The sequence below is a fragment of the Dendropsophus ebraccatus genome, chromosome 1 (genome assembly GCF_027789765.1).
Source record: "Dendropsophus ebraccatus isolate aDenEbr1 chromosome 1, aDenEbr1.pat, whole genome shotgun sequence".
Classification (NCBI taxonomy): Eukaryota; Metazoa; Chordata; class Amphibia; order Anura; family Hylidae; genus Dendropsophus; species Dendropsophus ebraccatus.
In genome coordinates this window covers 68,636,570-68,656,019 of record NC_091454.1, presented here as the reverse complement: position 1 = coordinate 68,656,019, position 19,450 = coordinate 68,636,570, and the positions used below count along the sequence as shown (strand labels likewise).

The 19,450-nt window shown below is 41.9% G+C and overlaps 1 protein-coding gene across 1 annotated transcript in view; it reads left to right on the top strand.

Annotated features, from left to right (window-relative positions):
* Positions 1-19,450, top strand: part of SH3TC2 (SH3 domain and tetratricopeptide repeats 2) — a 71,370-nt gene that overhangs the window by 26,797 nt on the left and 25,123 nt on the right. The window contains exons 5-10 of the mRNA XM_069972330.1: positions 81-186; positions 1,941-2,084; positions 3,053-3,257; positions 5,759-5,835; positions 8,062-8,257; positions 18,758-18,891. Coding sequence (XP_069828431.1) covers positions 81-186; positions 1,941-2,084; positions 3,053-3,257; positions 5,759-5,835; positions 8,062-8,257; positions 18,758-18,891 — 862 coding nt within the window. The remainder of the gene's footprint in view (positions 1-80; positions 187-1,940; positions 2,085-3,052; positions 3,258-5,758; positions 5,836-8,061; positions 8,258-18,757; positions 18,892-19,450) is intronic.

The following is a 19,450-nucleotide window of genomic DNA, read 5'->3' as shown; positions in this document are numbered from 1 at the left end:
ATTACAATTACATTGCAAACCCACTAATTTGCATAATGTGTTTTAAATTTTTATAAACTTATTTTTATTGCTGTTCTTAGGAGCTGTCTGCCCGGCTAGTATCTATCCAAGCACAGAATGATATTTTTATTGTTACCTTCAAGACTATAGAGGAAATCTGGAAATTTACTACTTATCTCTCACTAGGTAATGTCAACATTTTCGATAACAGTGGAATAAAATGACTTTGCTGGCAGAAAGCTCTGTTCTGTGTGAGAACATAATTTCAGAATAATCTCTCTCTTATCTCGCGTATCATTTTGTATGAATTTAGTATTGATCAGATTTGATCCTTGGGATAGGCCATCAACATTGGCTGGGGCCCAACTCCTGGAATCCCTACCTATCTGATATTCTTGATTCTCTCCGCTTCCACTTTTGGCCACCTAGCTGAGCACCATCATTTACTCCATTATTTAAAGCAACTCTGTCGCTTTAAATAAATCTGCCCCCCAAACCACTTGTACCTTTAGATAGCTGCTTTTAATCCAAGATCTGTCCTGGGGTCCATTTGGCAGGTGATGCAGTTATTGTCCTAAAAAAACAACTTTTAAGCTTGCAGCCCTGTGTCAAATTGCTGTGGCCTAGAGTGTCTGTGCATTAGGCTTGCACCGCCTCTCTGTCCCTCCTCCCCGCCCTCTTCACCATTAGGAACGCTCCTTTTTTTCTCCTATTCATCACCTGTGTGAACACTGCACATGAGCTGGATTGTTAAGGCACCTGAGCAGTGTTCAGACAGGTGATGAATAGTAAAAAACCTGCCTGGAGCATTCCTAATGGTGAAGAGGGCGGGGAGGAGGGACGGAGAGGTGGTGCAAGCCTAATGCATCGATACTCTAGGCCACACCAATTTGACACAGGGCTGCAAGTTTAAAAGTTGTTTTTTAGGACAATAACTTTAAAAGCAGCTATCCGAAGGTACAAGCGGTTTGGGGGGGGGGGGGTCAGACTGTGGGTACAGAGTCGCTTTAAGCTCTCTGCACATATATGTTTTGGATGTGGACTTTGGATAGGAATTGCAGTAGTGCCAACTGGATTGGCATATGGTACTCTTATTTGTGTACTTAAAGAGTCACTGTTGTGGTTTTTTTTTTGCAGAAATCAATAGTCCAGGCGTTTTTAAGGAACTTTGTAATTTGGTTTATTAGGCAAATATGCCATTATCTGCATTCAAAAAGACTTTTTCCAGCCCCCCCTCTTTTCCATTCACTGCAAAATATCGGGAAATTGTGACTTGTTGCATCAGACACAACCCTGTCTGTTCTATAGAGGGGGGAAGGGGGAGAAGGGAGATGATTCGGCAGCAGAGAGAGGTCAGTGCTGACTGCGAGAGGAGATAGCCGGTGATGTAGCTGTAAATTAACTCTTTGTTGTCCTGCTTTGGTCCCTCATCTACCTCCACCCCTCCCCTCTCCATACACAATGATGAAGACAGAGGGGAGAGCTTCAAACTGCTTTTTAGTGACATTGAACCCAATTAAAAGTTTCTTAAAATCGCCTGTACTATTGATTTCTGAAAATAAATAAATAAATAAACAACAGTGACACTTTAATGTTACTTGTGCTTCTTTCTGAAATCTTTTAATGTATTGCAATATATAATTTTAAATATATTTTACTAGTGACTTGGTTATAGCTTTTGAGCTAGTGTATAAAACTAAAATAACTGCAGCTTCTTTTTTGTGCCACTAGATGTCACTATAATTCCCTTTATCACATTGCGGTGCATGAGAATTTATTATTATTATTCTGCATTTAGTTTTGTCTTTGGACCACGTACCGAGCAGCACATTATAAGATATTCATCATATTCATAGTATACTTCTAAAGAAATTGGTCTGTAACATCTTGGCACATGATTCTGTGAAAGTAATGTTGAATATTTGGTTATGCTATACCAGGTATTGTGGCTTGCACTCTGGAACATCTGCTCTTCGATGAGAGGTACTGGTTGAATGCTGCCTTGGTTGAAGACACAGAAATTCAAGTATCTGTAAATCAAGATGAACTGGCAACACTGTATCTTGGTTTGCTTCTTCAAGAAGGTACGTTAAGCTTTGTTCACATGGCTTATAGCAGCATATTTCTTTGCATGCTGATTTCCAGGGTGAAAACCACACAGTCTCAAACCACACTTTCATTGATCTCAATGGGAGGCAGGGAACTCGCAAAACAGAAGTGACATTTCACTTTTTTTTATGCAGTCTATTGAAGAGCCCATTGAAGTCAATTAGAGCTTCAGGACTTGGCCCTCCCCCATACTGTCAACGGCTTATAGAGAGCTGTGGCACAGTGTTGCACACAGGTGTAGATTATGCCCTAGTGCACAGGCTGTGAGGGTGACTTTACACAGAGAGATTTATCTGACAGATTTTGAAGCCAAAGCCAGGAATGGATTTTAAAAGAGGAGAAACCTCAGTCTATAGTTTATAGTCTGTTCCTGGTTTTGGCTTCAAAAATCTGTCAGATAAATCTCTCTCTCTGTAAAGGCACCCTTACATTATTAGGGGATGTTCACACGTGGACATGTAAAATTTTCTAAAAAAATTTATGAGGAAATCCTTGTAACTTTGCGTGCTACAGCCAGGGATTGGAACAAGGTAGATATTTCTGCGATAAAGGCATTGGTATGCATGTGATTAGAATTACTGTCCCTGTCCGTCCGTGTTCTGTGTTATTTATTCAGATACAGTGTATTGGTATTATTTAGCTTCTGCTGGTTGTTATCCAGCCACTTTCTGAGGATAATACCTAGCCATGAGTCATGAGAGGCATTTACATTTATAAATTGAGCCACTGATAACATATATACAAATTATGACCATTATTGGTAAGTGTAAATAAATGTTTAACTGAGGCAAATTCAGGGTCAGTGGCTATAGCAGCATAAGCCATAAATAGGGTCCTGACTGTTTGCAATAAGTGTATCCTCATGTCCAAGTCATGTTTATTGCATTATCATAGCCTATTGTTATTGTCAAACCAACTAATGGTGGAATCTTATGTCTTGTAGGATGCTTCTATGCAAGAGCTGTTGTACACGATGCTGGTGCACAAGTGGAGGAAGATAAAGAATTCCTAGCAGTGTCTGTCAATGATGTGGTATATGTTAAAGATGTTGGTGATGAGTCCTCATGGGAGGGACAGTCACTAAGCACCGGGGAGCGTGGCTTACTGCCTATTATAGCAGTCGAACCCCTCCCACATCCTTTCTACCAGTAAGTGCCTTTAGTGTTTCATAATACACAATAGAAGTTTGCTGTCCTTTAGGCTATGTTCACACAACATCAAAAAAAGAGAAAGGCGGCTGCTTTTGCTATTTAAAAAGACGTCAGTTTTTGCTGCAATTGAATTGACTTCAATGCAATGCATTGAAGTCAATGTAATGACGGACGTCCAATGCACACAATGTATTAAATAACGGATGTTATTACCGCTGACGTGAAAATAATGAGCATGACAATTATTTTTGGACGTCTTTTGCAAACAGTGGACGTTTTTTATTAGTTGTTCAAACACAGTCTTTCTATTGTCACTGTTCTTTTTCCGTTTTTACTATTAAATTCAATGGACTTTTCAAACAGGTCACACCCAAAGGGCAATTAGTAATCCCAAACTAGAATAATGTACCAGCAGCCGTCATTGCACTAAGGGAAGGCCATGCTGCTAAATGATGTCCGTTGTTTCATGCTTAAAATGACGGACGTCTTTTTAAACAGAACCAAAAAAACGTGTGAACATAGCCTTATTGGGATATGTAGAGATCATATGACCTAATCAATTCACAAATTCATGTGTTTTACACACTTTCTACACTTTAAGGCTATGTCAACACAACATCTTTTAATTTAAAATAGCGGCTGCAAATAATGATCATAAACATTATTTGTGGATGTTATTTATTAAAATACAGCCGTTGCATTGTGCGGTGCACACTCCATATAATGACGGCTGTAATTCCTATGCTTATTATTTACGACCTGCTTTTCCAAAATCTGCCATTTATTTTCACCAATGGCAACTGAGCCAGTTTCACTTTACACCATGTTTGATAGATGTCCCCCATGTTGTCTTTTGGTGTGGAGTTTTTCTCTCCTCTCTGGTGTTTTTGAGACAGCATGCTGAGGGTGTGCCTTTTCCCCCCTGCAAACTGTGGCATCTTTCCTCCCATAGACTTCAATGAGATCGTTCTGGTTGTCTCAAAAACGCTGTTGTTTTTTTGGGGCATTTTTGTCACATTTTGTGGTCCAGTAGCTAGGTCATGTGATGGCAGTGGAAAAAAATAGTTCAGCACACAAAGATGAGTAAACCACAAACAAGATTATTCACACAAGTCAAAAGCTCCAGAAAAAAACACAGCAAAAAAATGCCAGAAAAAATGCAAATATACAAAAAAAAGCATTGGTGTTTTTTTTTTCTTTGGGGCGGGCTAAAAAACACTGTTCTGTTGTTAACAGAATATCCACCACTGTAAATTAGAAAACTGACGTGCACAGATTTTTGCACATCTACGAACACATAGGAGCGGATTTATTATCAGAGTTCTATTTAAGCCATTTTTTGGCTTTAACTTTGTATGTAAAAAGTTGCACGCCACTTCATGTCTTTGGCGCTGATTATCATGTGACTTTTCAGAGTGGAGACTAAGGGTATATTCACATGTCTGTGAATGTCTTCGTAATTCATGGAACTCTGCATTGAAGATAGTGATCACGGACGGATACACACGTATGGATGTGAAAACGGGGCCATTGAAATATATTGGTCCTATGTTCTGTCTGCATTTGTGCACAGAATTATGGACGTGTGATTGAGGCCTAAGGCTACCCCACTTTCAGTTAGTCTAGAGCTGTGGCCTGGAATTGCTAGGTGGTGATAGCAGTGGGGTTGTTGGTGTTTTTGCTTGGACACTTGTCACTGTGGCCTGAAGTCGTGATGCCCACCCCCGGACACACTGGCTTATACAGGTTCCGTGGTGGACACTGGGGGTAGGGCATGGTCACATGCTCCTCCATGTCGGCCATCTTATGAACAGACTCACCAGAGAGCAGGGCAGCACAGCCTGGAGAAGGGGAGGCTGATTTTAGCTTTAGGGCTGCTGTCAGTATATACAGTGAGTACACTTACTAATACTGTACATTGATCAACTGCACACTGATAACAATCATCTGGTTGATTCAGTTTAAATATGGTGTAGATTTTCTGGTTTTATGTGTGTGTATATGCATGCCACCCCAGCAGCAGAGTATCTGTTTTCCTCCCCCAAAGTTACTTACTACTCTATATCTGGGAACTAGCAGACAGGAAACCTTGCTTGTTCTACCTGCGGTCTTGACATTTCTCTTTGATCTAAATACATCAGCACAAAACTCTTTGCTTCCCTGATTCTTTTCTCCAATGTATCAGTGTATGTAAGGTATATCCATCTGCTGCTATATTTAGTGGATACAAATGGAGCTATCTTCCATCTGTGAGAGGGCTTCAGGGGAGATGAAGACGGCCAACGCTTCACTATAGGAATTTGTCATCAGGGATAACTGTATAGAATGATTATTTTTAGCTATAGGGTTATTATACATTTCCATTTATTTGTTGTTATGCTGTATATTGTTCTGTTAGTGTTTTATCGTTGCTAAATATGTCACTTTTCCTAAGACTGTTGACATGCAGTAAAATGAGCGGATGAGAAAGCTGACAAGATGTTCTACACTCTCTTTAGATGGTTTCTGAAAACATACCCAACATCCTGTAACGTGACAGAACAGAACTGCCGGAACATTACATCTCAGCCAATAGGTAAAGTTCCTTACCGTACCACACACAGACATGCTATTGTTACATCTGCATATATCAATTACTAGCAGCACAATCTCCCTTTTGTATTGCATAGTATCATCATGTTCCAGTAGTGAAGTGTACCAAGAATGTTTGTACAATAAATGAAAATGAAGATGCATTAATAAACATTTACACTGAAAGAGAGACAGGCAAATATTACTTTGTACTGGCTTATCACTTCTACAAATAGAGTGGTTAATATCATCCACTGTTTGAAGTGACTCTGTTTTGTTATAATAGTTTATTCATTATCTCTTTAGTAACACTCTGTTAGCTGTAGATACCAGTGAAAAGTTTCCTTGTATTCTTTAACTTCCTTAACAAAGCTAATAAGTAATTGTTCACTGGTGGCTCTGGCCAAGTAAAATTAAATACAAACTATAACCCTTAGCATTGGTTCACATGGGCAGCATCTAGTCCTCATTTTGAAGAATATTTTAGCCCAAAAAGCCAGAAAATACTCCAATGTGGCGCATCTGCAGCGGTAGTTTTAGATCTGTGAAAAAGGAGTTTTATACCGGTTTGCAAGGCTGGGAGAGAGTGGCAACTAGTCTCCTCTTCCTGTCAATCATTCCTGCAGAGCATGTGGACAGGCAGAGAGCCGTGACTAGTCATGGTGACTCCCTACCCAGATAGTTAGTTGCCACCTCTCTCCCGACCTTGTGCACCAGAATTTTTTCTCCCTGATGGATAGCTACTGCTGCAGACATGGCTGGTAGCCTTGGGGAGCTACATAGTAGATCTACCCTGTACAGCTGGGAACCATATCAGCACAATCTGATTGATTGAGTGCTGATTGGTTCCCTTTAAAGGGTCATTCCCTTACCCATGCTGTATTTTAGGCATATCTACATTTACGGCAGCTAGGGATGGTTAGGAAGCTGAAAACAGCAGAGCTGTTTTATGCACTGTACATAACTCCTATAATAGTTAATATGAGTATCATAAACAGCATAGTACCACACTCATAGGAGGTCAGTTAAGTTATGGACACCATGTAACAAATACTAGCAAGTCACTAGGCTGCAGAACTAGAGCTTACCTTCAGCAGATGCCTTCCTGGGCCCCTAATAATGGCCCACTGTTCTCAGATGTCTCCAAGTCATATTGGTAAAGCAGGATAGGAAACCTCCATCAGTAAACACAAAAGAAATAAATACAAGTCAGAAATAATGACTACTATTCACCAGGATGACTGCAGCTAATAGGGTGCACACTGAATAAGGGTGTCTGCAGCAGCCAGGAACAGAGAACCTGCTGGAAGATTAAGCAGCTACTCTCTTAGGATTATTGTGAGTTATTAGAGTTGTAGTACCGATTCATGTAAGCCAGTAACAAACACTTTAGGCTATATTCACTAAGCATAGTATTTCCAAAACCAGGATTGGATTTAAAACACAGAAGCTGTGCAAGTCTTTTCATTATAATTTTGCCCTGTCAGTACCACTGTCAGTACTATGTGTGAACATAGCCATATGTTGGCTAGCACAAATGTAGAAAAACTCTCAGACAAAGACAGAGACAAAATCAGGCCTAGAGTCACAGTCTGAATGTTGGCTACACTAACAAACAGATATCATCAGAGCATATAAAGACTTCTTTATGCAAACTTTGAATTCTAAAGAAAATGTACTGCATGACAATAGTTTACATTGAAGTAAAGAAATACATTACAATCCCCTATAACAACATCTGTTTGTAATTCTTCTATGAACAAAAGTCAAGGGTAGACAGAAATTCAACACAAACCCACGTATGTGGTGATGCTATCATAAGCTGGTTATTTTTCTAGATGCTAGATCTTATTTAGTGTAGTAAATGGTGAAATACTCAATAGTTCATTCTTGTAAAAACCCTCTGCCAACTTAAAAAAACAAACAAAAAACAAAAAAACCTAAAGCATATTTCTTTGTCGTAAGTAACATAAGCATAGATAGGCTGTGTAGATGGGAGAATGGGGCTAGCTTGAGTCTATGGAGCTAGCTGGCTAGCTCCATAGACTCCATATAAGGCTCCATATAAGCCACCAAGGCCACCCTCGAGTCTGAATAAGAAATCATTATTTATATTCTGTATGCATTGCTCTTATAGAGCAAGTATTCATACTGTTTATAATTTGCCAACATATGTTTTGTACATTTTGTTTATATCTATTTGTGTTGTTAAATTTCTCCTTTTCATTAGGGTTGGGTCAATGTACTGCTAGAGAGAACCACTCAGCCACAGAATGGGATGAGCTCAGCTACTGCAGGGGTGATGCCATCGAGGTTGTCGGCTTCTTTGTCCCCGGACTCAAGTGGTTTGTGGGGAAATGTCCTACTACTGGGGCCACTGGTTTTGTCCAAACCAAACATGTTGATCCCAACTGCTTAAAACCCTTGTAAGTACCTTTGCAATGGCACATTCAGTAGCATATAGAGAATTCATATGGCTCACAGAAAAAAACAGACTGAACTTCATCCCTTACTTAGAACTTTGTCTAATAACCAAAGAATTATTCAAATGTTTTTGTTCCCGACACACATCCATATAGATGCAAGACAACGTTCTGGCTTCATGGAGCCACAACTAGTAGGGGCTAACAACCTATAAATGTGTATAGCTAGCAATTAAAAGGGATTTCTGATCATTGGCCCTGGAAAACAGCCCATTTTTTTGCTGGGAGGAGCCATATCTGGCCAGACATGATGTAATACAAGGAAATGTTGATTTCACTCTGCATTCTGACTCTCTGTTTTACATACAATGCTAGACTGGTATAACAAATAGTTTGAGTTTCTAATTCAATTGAGATTAAAATGCACCCACCTCCCATTTAATACTTTAACACTCTTGGTATATTTTACTTTGTATTTAATGTTTCAATAATTTTTATTGAATTTTTCAGGTTTTATATATAGATACATAACATACACAAAAGTACAAGTAAATACAATGCTAATGACAGTGTACATAGTACCGGAGGCTCCATAAACGGACAAAGCATGTGAAGGCTACGCCCCTCTGATTGTGACCAAAAGAGTCCATGACATGCTAGACTGTAGAGCATATCTGAGAGAGGCGGGAAGAACTAGCTAATGATATAATAAGGGTATGGAGTACACCGGAATGTTAGCATAAACACCGAAAAAAGCATCTTCTCAATAAACATAATAGGTAAGTATCAAAACAAACAGAAATTAACAAACAGCAACGACAGGATCGGCTTGCGAAAACCAAAAGATAGAGAGAAGGAGAGAGAGAGGAGCAGGTATTCGTTGAGTAACATAGAAGCAGTAGTACATTGAACTAGTTGTGTAACTAGTCTTGTCTTGGTGGCCGCAATGGGAGAGTAGTCCGTACCATATGTAGAACCCGGTATGAGGCATCAAAGAATTTATTTCTTGCAGTAGGGGCTGGCGCACCACTTTCCCCATACATTTTGAAAGGCAATTATAGTTGATCTGGATAGAGAGATTAGGCGTTCCATAGTATAGCAATGTTGCACGCTATCCTCCACTTCCTGCAAAGTTGGGATAGTGCAAGATTTCCAGTGTCGCGTTATAACTAATCTGGCAATGTTAATGATCTTACAAAACAACATTCTGTCTACTGCTGGCACCACATGGAGGTCCAGTAAAACCATAGCCTGGGCAGGGGTTAGATCAACCTGCAGATCTAAAACAGTATTTACCAAATTGTTAACAGACCGCCAATATAGTCGAAGACATGTGCAATCCCACAGTACATGCATTAGAGTACCAATATCACCGCACCCACGCCAACAGAGAGGGGAGGAGGCAGGATAAAACTGGTGTATCTTCTGTGGGGTGAAGTACCAATGTAGTCTCGTTTTAAGAGTATTTTCCTTTTGTGGGATAGCCATGGTTGATCTATTGGCCCATTTATAAGCTCTCAACCAGTCCTCCTCTGAGTAGGATTTGTGTAACGCATTTTCCCATTTTAAAATCGCAGGGGGTTTCACAAAAGTGTGGAAGTCTCCCAAAGCGTTGTATAAAGGTCTCAGACCCTTCAACCGACCCATGAGGGTAGTGTGGATCATATCATTCCAAAGTATTGTGGCGTTGGGCAAATGAGTTAAGCAATGCCTAATCTGGAGGAATAAGAAGAAATCTCTAGAGGGAACATCAAAGTTCCTTTGGAGGTAGCGAAAATCATGGAGGGTACTGCCGTCACACAAGTCCCTAATTTTACTTATGCCTTTTCCCATCCATTGTGCAAGAGTCCCTCTGGAGGAGGCAGGCAAGGCTCCTGACAGGGCAGACAGGGGGATTGCAAGAGAGAGGACTGGCCGAGAGATGCCTCGAGAATTATGAGTTTGGCGCCAACACTTAACAGCCGCCAGCATAGGGGGGGAGAGAGGGGACCGTCTGCGACTCGTTGACCATATATAAACGTAGGGGAGGCTCGGTAAGTCAATATCGCAGAGGGCCGCCTCAGCCCGCACCCACGGCTTGCATGAAGAGGACACAGTCCACCAATCTCGTGCTTGTGACAGAATAGTGGCCTGATAATACTGATGTAGGTCAGGTACGCCAATACCTCCCAGTAAAGGGGGTCTGATAAGTATATGGTATGCGACTCTTGGTCTCTTTCCGTTCCACACAAACCGCATAATCATAGAGCGGACCTTTTGGAAGAAGCCCCCGGGTATGGAGATAGGAAGGACTCGGAATAAGTACATTAGACGGGGGAGGAGCAGCATTTTAAAAGAGGCCACTCGACCGACCCATGAAATTTCTAAAGATGTCATTCTGTCCGCTTCCAGCTGCAGGTTGTGTAGAAGGGGAAGATAGTTGTTGCGATACAGTAGGGTCAAATTGGCAGTCATGTGAGCTCCCAGATACTTGATGGAGTGTAATTGCCAGTCTAAGGAATAATCCTTTTTTAATTTAGTCACCAGCGAGTTAGAGAGGTGAAAGGGTAGGGCTTCAGATTTGGATTGGTTCAATTTATAATAGGAAACCCTGGCAAACGTGTCTAATATTGCGAGCGCACTAGGGAGGGAACGTTTAGGGTTAGCCAGGGTGAGGATAATATCGTCAGCATAAAGTGAAACCTTATGGACGTCCTCACCTATGCTAATACCTTGTACATCTGCTGCAGCTCTAAAAGCATGGGCTAGTGGTTCAATGGAGATCACGAATATTAGGGGGGAGAGGGGGCACCCTTGCCTCGTTCCATTAGATATAGCTAACGGTTTGGATAGGACTCCATTATTATAAACTTTGGCCGAGGGGGCTGAGTACAGGGCTTTAATGCTATTAAGAATCGGACCGCAGAAACCAAAGCTTTGTAGAGCCGAGAAGGCGTACGACCAGGAAATGCGGTCGAACGCCTTCTCGGCATCAAGCGATATTGCCACAGCCGGGATTTTTGTAAGATTGATTTGGTGAAAAATGTTAATTACCCGGCGGGTGTTCTCGAAGGCTTGGCGCCCCTTCATGAAACCCGTTTGATCGGGATTAATTATAGAGGGGAGAATGTCAGCTAACCTTGAAGCTAGGATTTTTGCATAAAGTTTAACGTCCGAATTTAGGAGAGAAATTGGTCTGAAATTAGCCGGTTTGTCTGGAGGCTTCCCGGGTTTAGGGAGGGTAACGATAAGAGCTAATTGGTTTTCTTCGGGGAAGGAACCAGTTTCCCGGGCCTCGCCAAAGAACCTAAGTAAATAAGGGTTTAAAATGTCAGAAAATACTTTATAATAATGATTGGATAACCCGTCTGGGCCTGGTGATTTGCCTAGGGGAAGAGACTTGATTTGAGTTTCTATTTCTCGGATTGTAAAAGGGGCATTAAGAGTTTCAAGGTGGGCACTGGTTAAGGAGGGGAGATGTAGCTTGTGAAGGAAGGAGTCTATGTCAGCCGTAGCTGGTTGGTGTGTTAAACTGTCATCCTTTAAATTATAAAGTTTGTAGTAAAATTGTTGGAAGGCGTCAACTATATCACGAGGATTCAGGAGTTTCCCGTTGGTGTTCTCATCTATGATGTAGGGTATGCGGGACTTTGCGTGTTGGGCTTTAAGCTTAGCTGCAAGCAGCTTACCTGCCTTATCACCCTCAGCGTAGAAGAGGGAACGAGTTTTACATAGTTTCCTTTCATACTCATGAAGCATGAGAAGGCGGAGGTCATTTCTAAGAGTATTTATTTCCTGGAGAAGGATTGGGGATTTAGAGGATTTGTGTTGGGTTTCAAGTTGCTGAATTTTAGATAATAGATCCTTAATGTTATTGGTTCTAGCTTTTTTCACCTGATAGCCTACCTTCATACAGATTCCCCTAATAACCGCCTTATGGGCGTTCCATAATGTATTGATATTAATGTCGTCCGTGTCATTCTCATCAAAATACTGGGACAAAGCTGTTTTGATAATGTCTTTATGTTGTGGGTGGGACAGTAAATGAGAATTGCAACGCCAAAGATAAGTGGGTGACACATTATAAGATTCCCTAAGGCTGACAGAGATAGGGCAGTGGTCTGACCAAGTCCTGGTCTCTATAGACGTGGAGTCAACTAGTGGCAGGAGGGGGAAATCTACTATTATCAAGTCTATTCTGGAATAGGAGTTGGCTGAACTGGAAAAGAAGGTGTAGTCAGCCTCAGTGCTGTGCTGTACTCGCCAAGTATCATATAGTTCATTGTCCCAAAGGAATTGGTCCAGTGAAGGGCGAGTTCTGTTACCTTTGTGTGTAGTGTCTCTGCATAGATCTGGGACCAGGTTGAAGTCTCCACAGTATAGGACGTATCCTTTTTTGTATTTATTGACTAGACGGTTGACCTTGTGGATGAATTGAAGTTGGCCCTCATTCGGTGCATAAAGGGAGCAAATTGTGTAGTCTACATTGTTAATGGTGCATATAATAATGATATATCTCCCCCCCGGGTCTATGTGTTGTGCATGTAGTTGCACAGCTAATGAATTCTTAAAAGCTACAAATACGCCCCTGCGTTTTGCGGTAAAATGGGAATGACAGATAACTGGAAAAGAGGGATGTTTAATTCTATGGGCATCTGACTGTATAATGTGTGACTCCTGGACACAAACTATATCACAACGTTGTCGCTTAATCTCTGCCCAAAAGTGTGAACGTCGTTGGGGAGAGTTTAAGCCCCTCACATTGTAAGACAGTATTTTAATCACCATGGCAACAAACGTACATTTAGCATATACCTATAGCTCATAAGGCGAGTATCAAAGGTGAGTTTCAAGCGACGTCTCCCATTGCGACCATTGGCCTGCTCCCTAACATAACGTGTCACAGATCCTGCATATAGGAAAGAAAAAAACAAAAATAACATGTAAAACAAGACAACATCTAAAGGCCGTAGGACCAACAGCCAAAACATCGCACACAAGGTGCCAACGGTGGCACAGAAAAACCAAAGACTCTTCGGGAAATAGGGAAAAATAAAACAAAGTCCCGAAGCCTGGGTGGGCCAAAGTTCGTGTAGAGTCGGACCAGATCGACTAGTGCAGGTTCTCAGCAAACAGCTCTCATACAGTAGTGTCCTCAACGAGCGCGGCCCCGACCGCGTCTGCTAATGGATGTAGACCTCCAGTCGGACCTAGTCTTCTGCGGCTCTTTTGGCGTAGGTATCTCTGCCATAGGAATGTTCCAGGACTCGAGGAGTTTAGATCCATCTTCTGGCGTTTTAACAATCAGCATCTCCCCATCTTTGGAAATTAGGAGCTTATTGGGGTAGCCCCAGCGATAAGGCACTTGTGCATCTCTCAAGGCGATGGTAACCGGTAGCAACGTGCGTCTCCATTGTAGTGTTGCCGCCGAGAGGTCAGCAAAGATAGAGAGATCTTTGTATTTGTCAGGTATTTTTGTGTTCTTTCTTGTAGCTTGCATAAGCGCTTCTTTCACATGAAAGAAATGAATGCGAGCAAGAGTGTCTCTTGGTACATCAGTAGGGAGGTGGCGAGGGCGCGGGACTCTGTGCGCTCTGTCGACCGTCAGTTCTCGATTGGGGCAGTCGGGAAGAACCTCTTTGATAAATTTTTGGACAAAGTGGAGCAGTTCATCTGGTGGGACTGTTTCGGGTATCCCCCTTATTTTTACATTGTTTCGCCGTGAGCGATCTTCTAAGTCCACTACTTTGTCTTTGAGGTACTTTATTTCCTCCACCAGTTCATCATATGAATCTACAAGGGAGTTATGAGCATTGGAGAATTCCTCCATTTTCACTTCTGTGTGATCCACTCTCCCCTCTAATTGTTGCAAAGCTGTAGACAGGGGTTGAATGGCTTCATTAATGTCCTGTTTCAGCGATCCCCTCTGTGCTGAGAACATTAGTTTAATGTTGGCCATAGTGACAGGCGCATCATCAGGAGGGAAACCTGTGCTATTGTCAGGTAATTGCAGGATGCAGGATGTGCCAGTCTCAGTGTCCTTGTCCCTGCACTCCTGATCAGCATAAATGGAGTTTATAGGGGAGGGGGGAGGAGAGCCCGAAGCCCGGCTGCTGCCTGCCTCTCTCTCACTGAACTCAGGCTCCGTCCCCCCGGGCAGTCTGGCTGATGTGCAGGGAGACCCCTCATCTTCCTCCCGCAAAGTGGCTAATGCGGAGAAGCGATTCCCGGTGTTCATGGGCTCACCTCTCTGCAAGCGCTCTGCAGCTGCAGCGTCTGCTATGCTTCTCTTCCTGCTCGAGCCGGCGCCATCTTGGAATCCGGTGCGGGAGAAGAACGCAGTTAATTTCAGCGGGTTGTGGCCGCTTTTCCCCTTGCCAGCCATGCTGCTTAAGTCCTGGGGTGTCCTGGGGTCCGATCGGGTCACTGTGGTGCCGATATGCGGTCTCAGTCGCTCGGTAGACGCTAATGAGGACGGAGCGCTCCCACTACACGTCCATCTGCTCCGACGGCTAGACACGCCCCCCTTTACTTTGTATTTAAAATATTGGATTTTTTTTTCTTTTTATTTAAATTTAAAAAAATGACATTTTAAGAAAGTAATAAAACAATCATTTATTCATGGAAAATATGAGATATTAGGATTATCCACTTGGTGGTGCTATTGCTCCAACCTTGTTGTCTCACAATGCAATTTAAACATGTACTTAATGTGATAATCCACTTGGCGGTACTATTACTTCAGCCTGACTATCTTACTTTTTATTATTACTATAGGTCCATGTTTTTTACTTATACGCCAATTTTTTTTCTTAAACAGAAAAATCAGCAGATGGCAATTCTTTACATTTTTGTATATCACCTGATTTCTAATAGGGGTAGTGCGACTCTAAAAAAATTATTCACAGAATAACACACATTACAAAGTTATACAACTTTGTAATGTATGTTATGTCTGTGAATCGCCCCCTTCCCGTGTCCCACCACCCCCGCCCGTGTACCCGGAAGTGTGTGGTGCATTATACATTACCTGATCCATGTCGAGGCCGTCCGCCATCTTGTGCCAAACGTCATCTTCGGACGGACGGCCGAATCACTGCTGCCGTCCCCCCTCCGCGATAGGCTGAGCACAGTTATGCTCAGCCAATCGCGGCTGAGCGGCTGATGACGCGGCAAAAGATGGCGGACGGCCTCAACACAGATCAGGTAATGTATAATGCACCACACACTTCCGGGTACACGGGCGGGGGTGGTGGGACACGGGAAGGGGGCGATTCACAGACATAACATACATTACAAAGTTGTATAACTTTGTAATGTGTGTTATTCTGTGAATAATTTTTTAGCGCCACACTACCCCTTTAACACCAACTTGAATCTTTCACTGCCATGTAACATAAGTTTGTGTTGGACCTATAGACTGTGAGAATTACTGACTATCACTTATAGAAACCAGATTTTTCTCTAGCAAAATGCTTTTGTTTGTCATCCAAACGTTCGGTATCTAAAGTGCCAGAGCTATTAAATGTAACTGACATCATGAAACGACTCATAAAATAGAGATGATTTGCCTGACTGCTATGAATGTACTGTAAATGTAGATGACAAGGGAGATTAAAGGGAACCTGTCACCCCCCGTGCCGGGGTGACAGGCTCCCGACCCCCCGTTAGAGCCTCCTATACTTACCTAATCCCGCCGGGTCCCGCTTCTGGAGGTGGTCGGGTGATGAAGATCTCAGCCGCTGCAGCCCGGCGCGCGCGCTGAGAGATGAGTCCAACACCCATAGAGAATGACAGGAGAGTCCAGCGCTCCGTCATTCTCTATGAGCATTGGACTCATCTCTCAGCGCGCGCGCCGGGCTGCAGCGGCTGAGATCTTCATCACCCGACCACCTCCAGAAGCGGGACCCGGCGGGATTAGGTAAGTATAGGGGGCTCTAACGGGGGGTCGGGAGCCTGTCACCCCGGCACGGGGGGTGACAGGTTCCCTTTAATCTCCCTTGTCCCTTGACAGGTTCCCTTTAAGTATCAAGCTGACTGTATCATCTAATTGATCCCATCTGTAACACGCCTAGGTGCTTTTTATATGACACATCATGAACATTTTTGAGAAAACATGGACGTTCATAAGAATTATTCTGCCTTTTAATATCATATTCATTATTTAGAGAATAAAAAGTGAACCATGTTTGCCTTTTTAATTGCTGTTATAAAACGATCCAGTGGCATAGCAGGGTGCCACTGATGTGTAATGTGTCTAGCAATGTGCACATCCACCTATTGTGCTGAGTACTGGTGGGCAACGCCTGATCAGTCACTCTTCCCACAGCCAGGACACTGCAGGGGGCAGACCTTCCCCCTGATCTTCTGCCTCTATAAAGAGGCACTCCCAGCAAAAATGTTATTGTGACCTGTAGGCCACCTTGATGATGTACACTGTTCTGTACTTACTGTATTTATTATTATCATTGTCTTTGTTAGCCAGCTAACAGCTCCATTACGGTCCTGCCCTAGACCTCATGGATGCCGCTCATCCTTGCCAAAACTTGCTGAAGGTTATGTCTTGCAGCAGTGATTTGATTCAAATTGGAGTGAATAGAGAAAGAAACTTTTGCTGCACACATACCCCACTCTAATTTTCTGCTAAGGCTGGGCTCACACTACGTTTTTTCATCCATCCATTTGCAAAAAAAAAAAACGGATGAAAAATGGATGAAAAAAACAGATGCGTTTGTGTGCATCCATTTTGATTTGTACATACACAAAAACGTAGCAGAGATTATTTTTGTGTACATTAAAAACAACGGATGAGTTTTGGTCCTTTCTTTTATAATGGAAGTCAATAAAAAAGCGGATCAACACGGATGCAAGGTGTCTAGCATGCCACATAGTAACAGATTTGCAGGGATTGCTTCTTTAAGTCACAACACCTTGAGGTTTTTGTTGACTTTTGTACCTTGAGGAGCTGGAGAGAGTGTAGCTCTTCTCTGCTCACCACAGCTTGCCTCCTCTGCTAGTGAGTACCATGTTATGTCTCACCTCTCTTTTCTTTCTTTTTTTGGTGCATGTGAACAACACTGCATTGCATGCAGATTGTAAAAAAAATATTAAAAAAGCCTGAAAAGTTATACAGCATCATTAGAGAATGCCCAGCACATTGAGCAAGCATATCAAGTTAGGCCCAGTGTATTATACCTTGGTGTTCAGAGTGTACAGTATATTGGGAGTTTGGTTAGGGTTACCATCAGTTGGAATCATTTTTAACAGCAAATGCAGATTTATTTTTCCTTCAAAACTATGGGAATCTCAACAGAATACCTTACAGACCCCATTATAAGTTAGTAGGGTCCACTCTTTGGATTCATCATGTAACAGATCTGTAACAATGTCATGGCTCCTGTTATAGTCAGATACCATGTAATAGTAAACAGAACCTAAGTCAGTGAAATGTATCTCCATTGTTTTTAAAGTACGCCTGCCTACATTACAGCTCCATATAAGCTCTGTAATACGGCGCTTATAGATGGTACATATCCTGCACCATTAGTCTCTAATTTTATCCAAAGGCACACAGAAGTTTTATAAGATCTGACATCACATTATAGATATGCAGTATAACCTTTCACATATGCAAATGCAATGGCTAAATCCAAATACTATGTTTTATTAGATATCAGTCAATAGATTTAAAATTCCTTTATTGTGGTGAAACCTAGCAAGTAAGCAGTGTCAACCATAGGCTATGTTCACACAACGTCTTTTGAGCTCCGTTTAAAATGGCGACCGTTAGTTTGAGTCTAAAATAACGGACGTCATTTAGCTTCCTAGCCTTCCCATAGTACAATGACGGCTGCTGGTACATTATTCTAGTTTGGGGTGACTAATTGGCCTTTGGGTGCGGCTTCATTGAAAGTACATTGAATTTAATAGTAAAAATGGAGAAAGAACGGTGGAAAAAGAGAAACTGTGTGCGAACAACTAATAAAAAACGTCCGCTGTTTGCAAAAGACGTCCGAAAGTAATGATCATGTTAATTATTTTGATGTCCGCGGTAAAAACGTCAGTTATTTAATGCATTGTGTGCATTGGACATTCGTCTTCCCATTGACTTCAGTGCATTGCCATTGCAGTCAGTTTAATCGAGGCAAAAATGATTTTTGACGTTGTGTGAACATAGCCATAGAAACATTTCATTGTTCAAGTCTATATGGGGAATTTATCCATGTATTCACAGAAACTGATGTAGAATAGTCACAAATTTTTGCACAAAGCTTTCAATTCTTATGCAAAATTTTGCAAAAATCACACATTTTTGCACAAATAAACAATTGCACAAACCCATCTCCCCTTTGTTTTGGGTAATAACTAGGCAATATGCAGATCCGTAGAATAGCTGTGCACAGAAATATCTGCATTGTGTATTCCTACAGATTTTCATAGATATTTGCTACAGCATTTTTTCAGCAAATTGTGTCACTACCTACTTGAAAACCCCATTATCATATTTTTATTGAATTTCTACAGGGGTAAGGATTTATTATTCCTAAGTGAGGATGAGAAGATTTGCCTTAATTCTTTTGATGAAGATGCTCAGAAAGGCCCAGTAGAGCTATTGAGCAGCCTGGCTCAGACAGACATCAGCTCGGTATACAGGCTGGGTACGTTTTACAATCCTTTTCTACTGATGCTAGATGGATTGATGAGTTGCAGTTAACAGCGGTGAGGAAGAACAAAGCTGATGTTGATGTGATTAACTCTGTATATTTAGCGGCATATTGACAAAAGGATAATAATCTGTCTTTACTCTTGTACTGTCAGTGGATTCTTCTTTCATTATCTAAAGGTGATTACAAAGCTTAGACAGCTGTTGGCCAACACTCATTCAACTGACAGCTATTTTTCCACCACCACCCCCACCCCCACCTACCTCATACACATGCACACTTTACCTATTCAATCGTGCATGTCTCCTCAATAAGGAAGGGTAATAGGCCTCTGCCATACACCACTAGCAGCAGGTTTTCATTTGTTAAAACAAAAGATTGGGCAAGTTGAAATCCAACATTCTCAATCTTTCTCCCCCCTGAACTCTGCCATTAAAGAGGTTATCCGGTTAGGTAAAATATATGTTGAATCAGTTTAAGTGACACCAAATATGTCAGCATCAGGGCTTACATTATATAATTAGCAACATCATAAGATCTGCTGACACCAGAT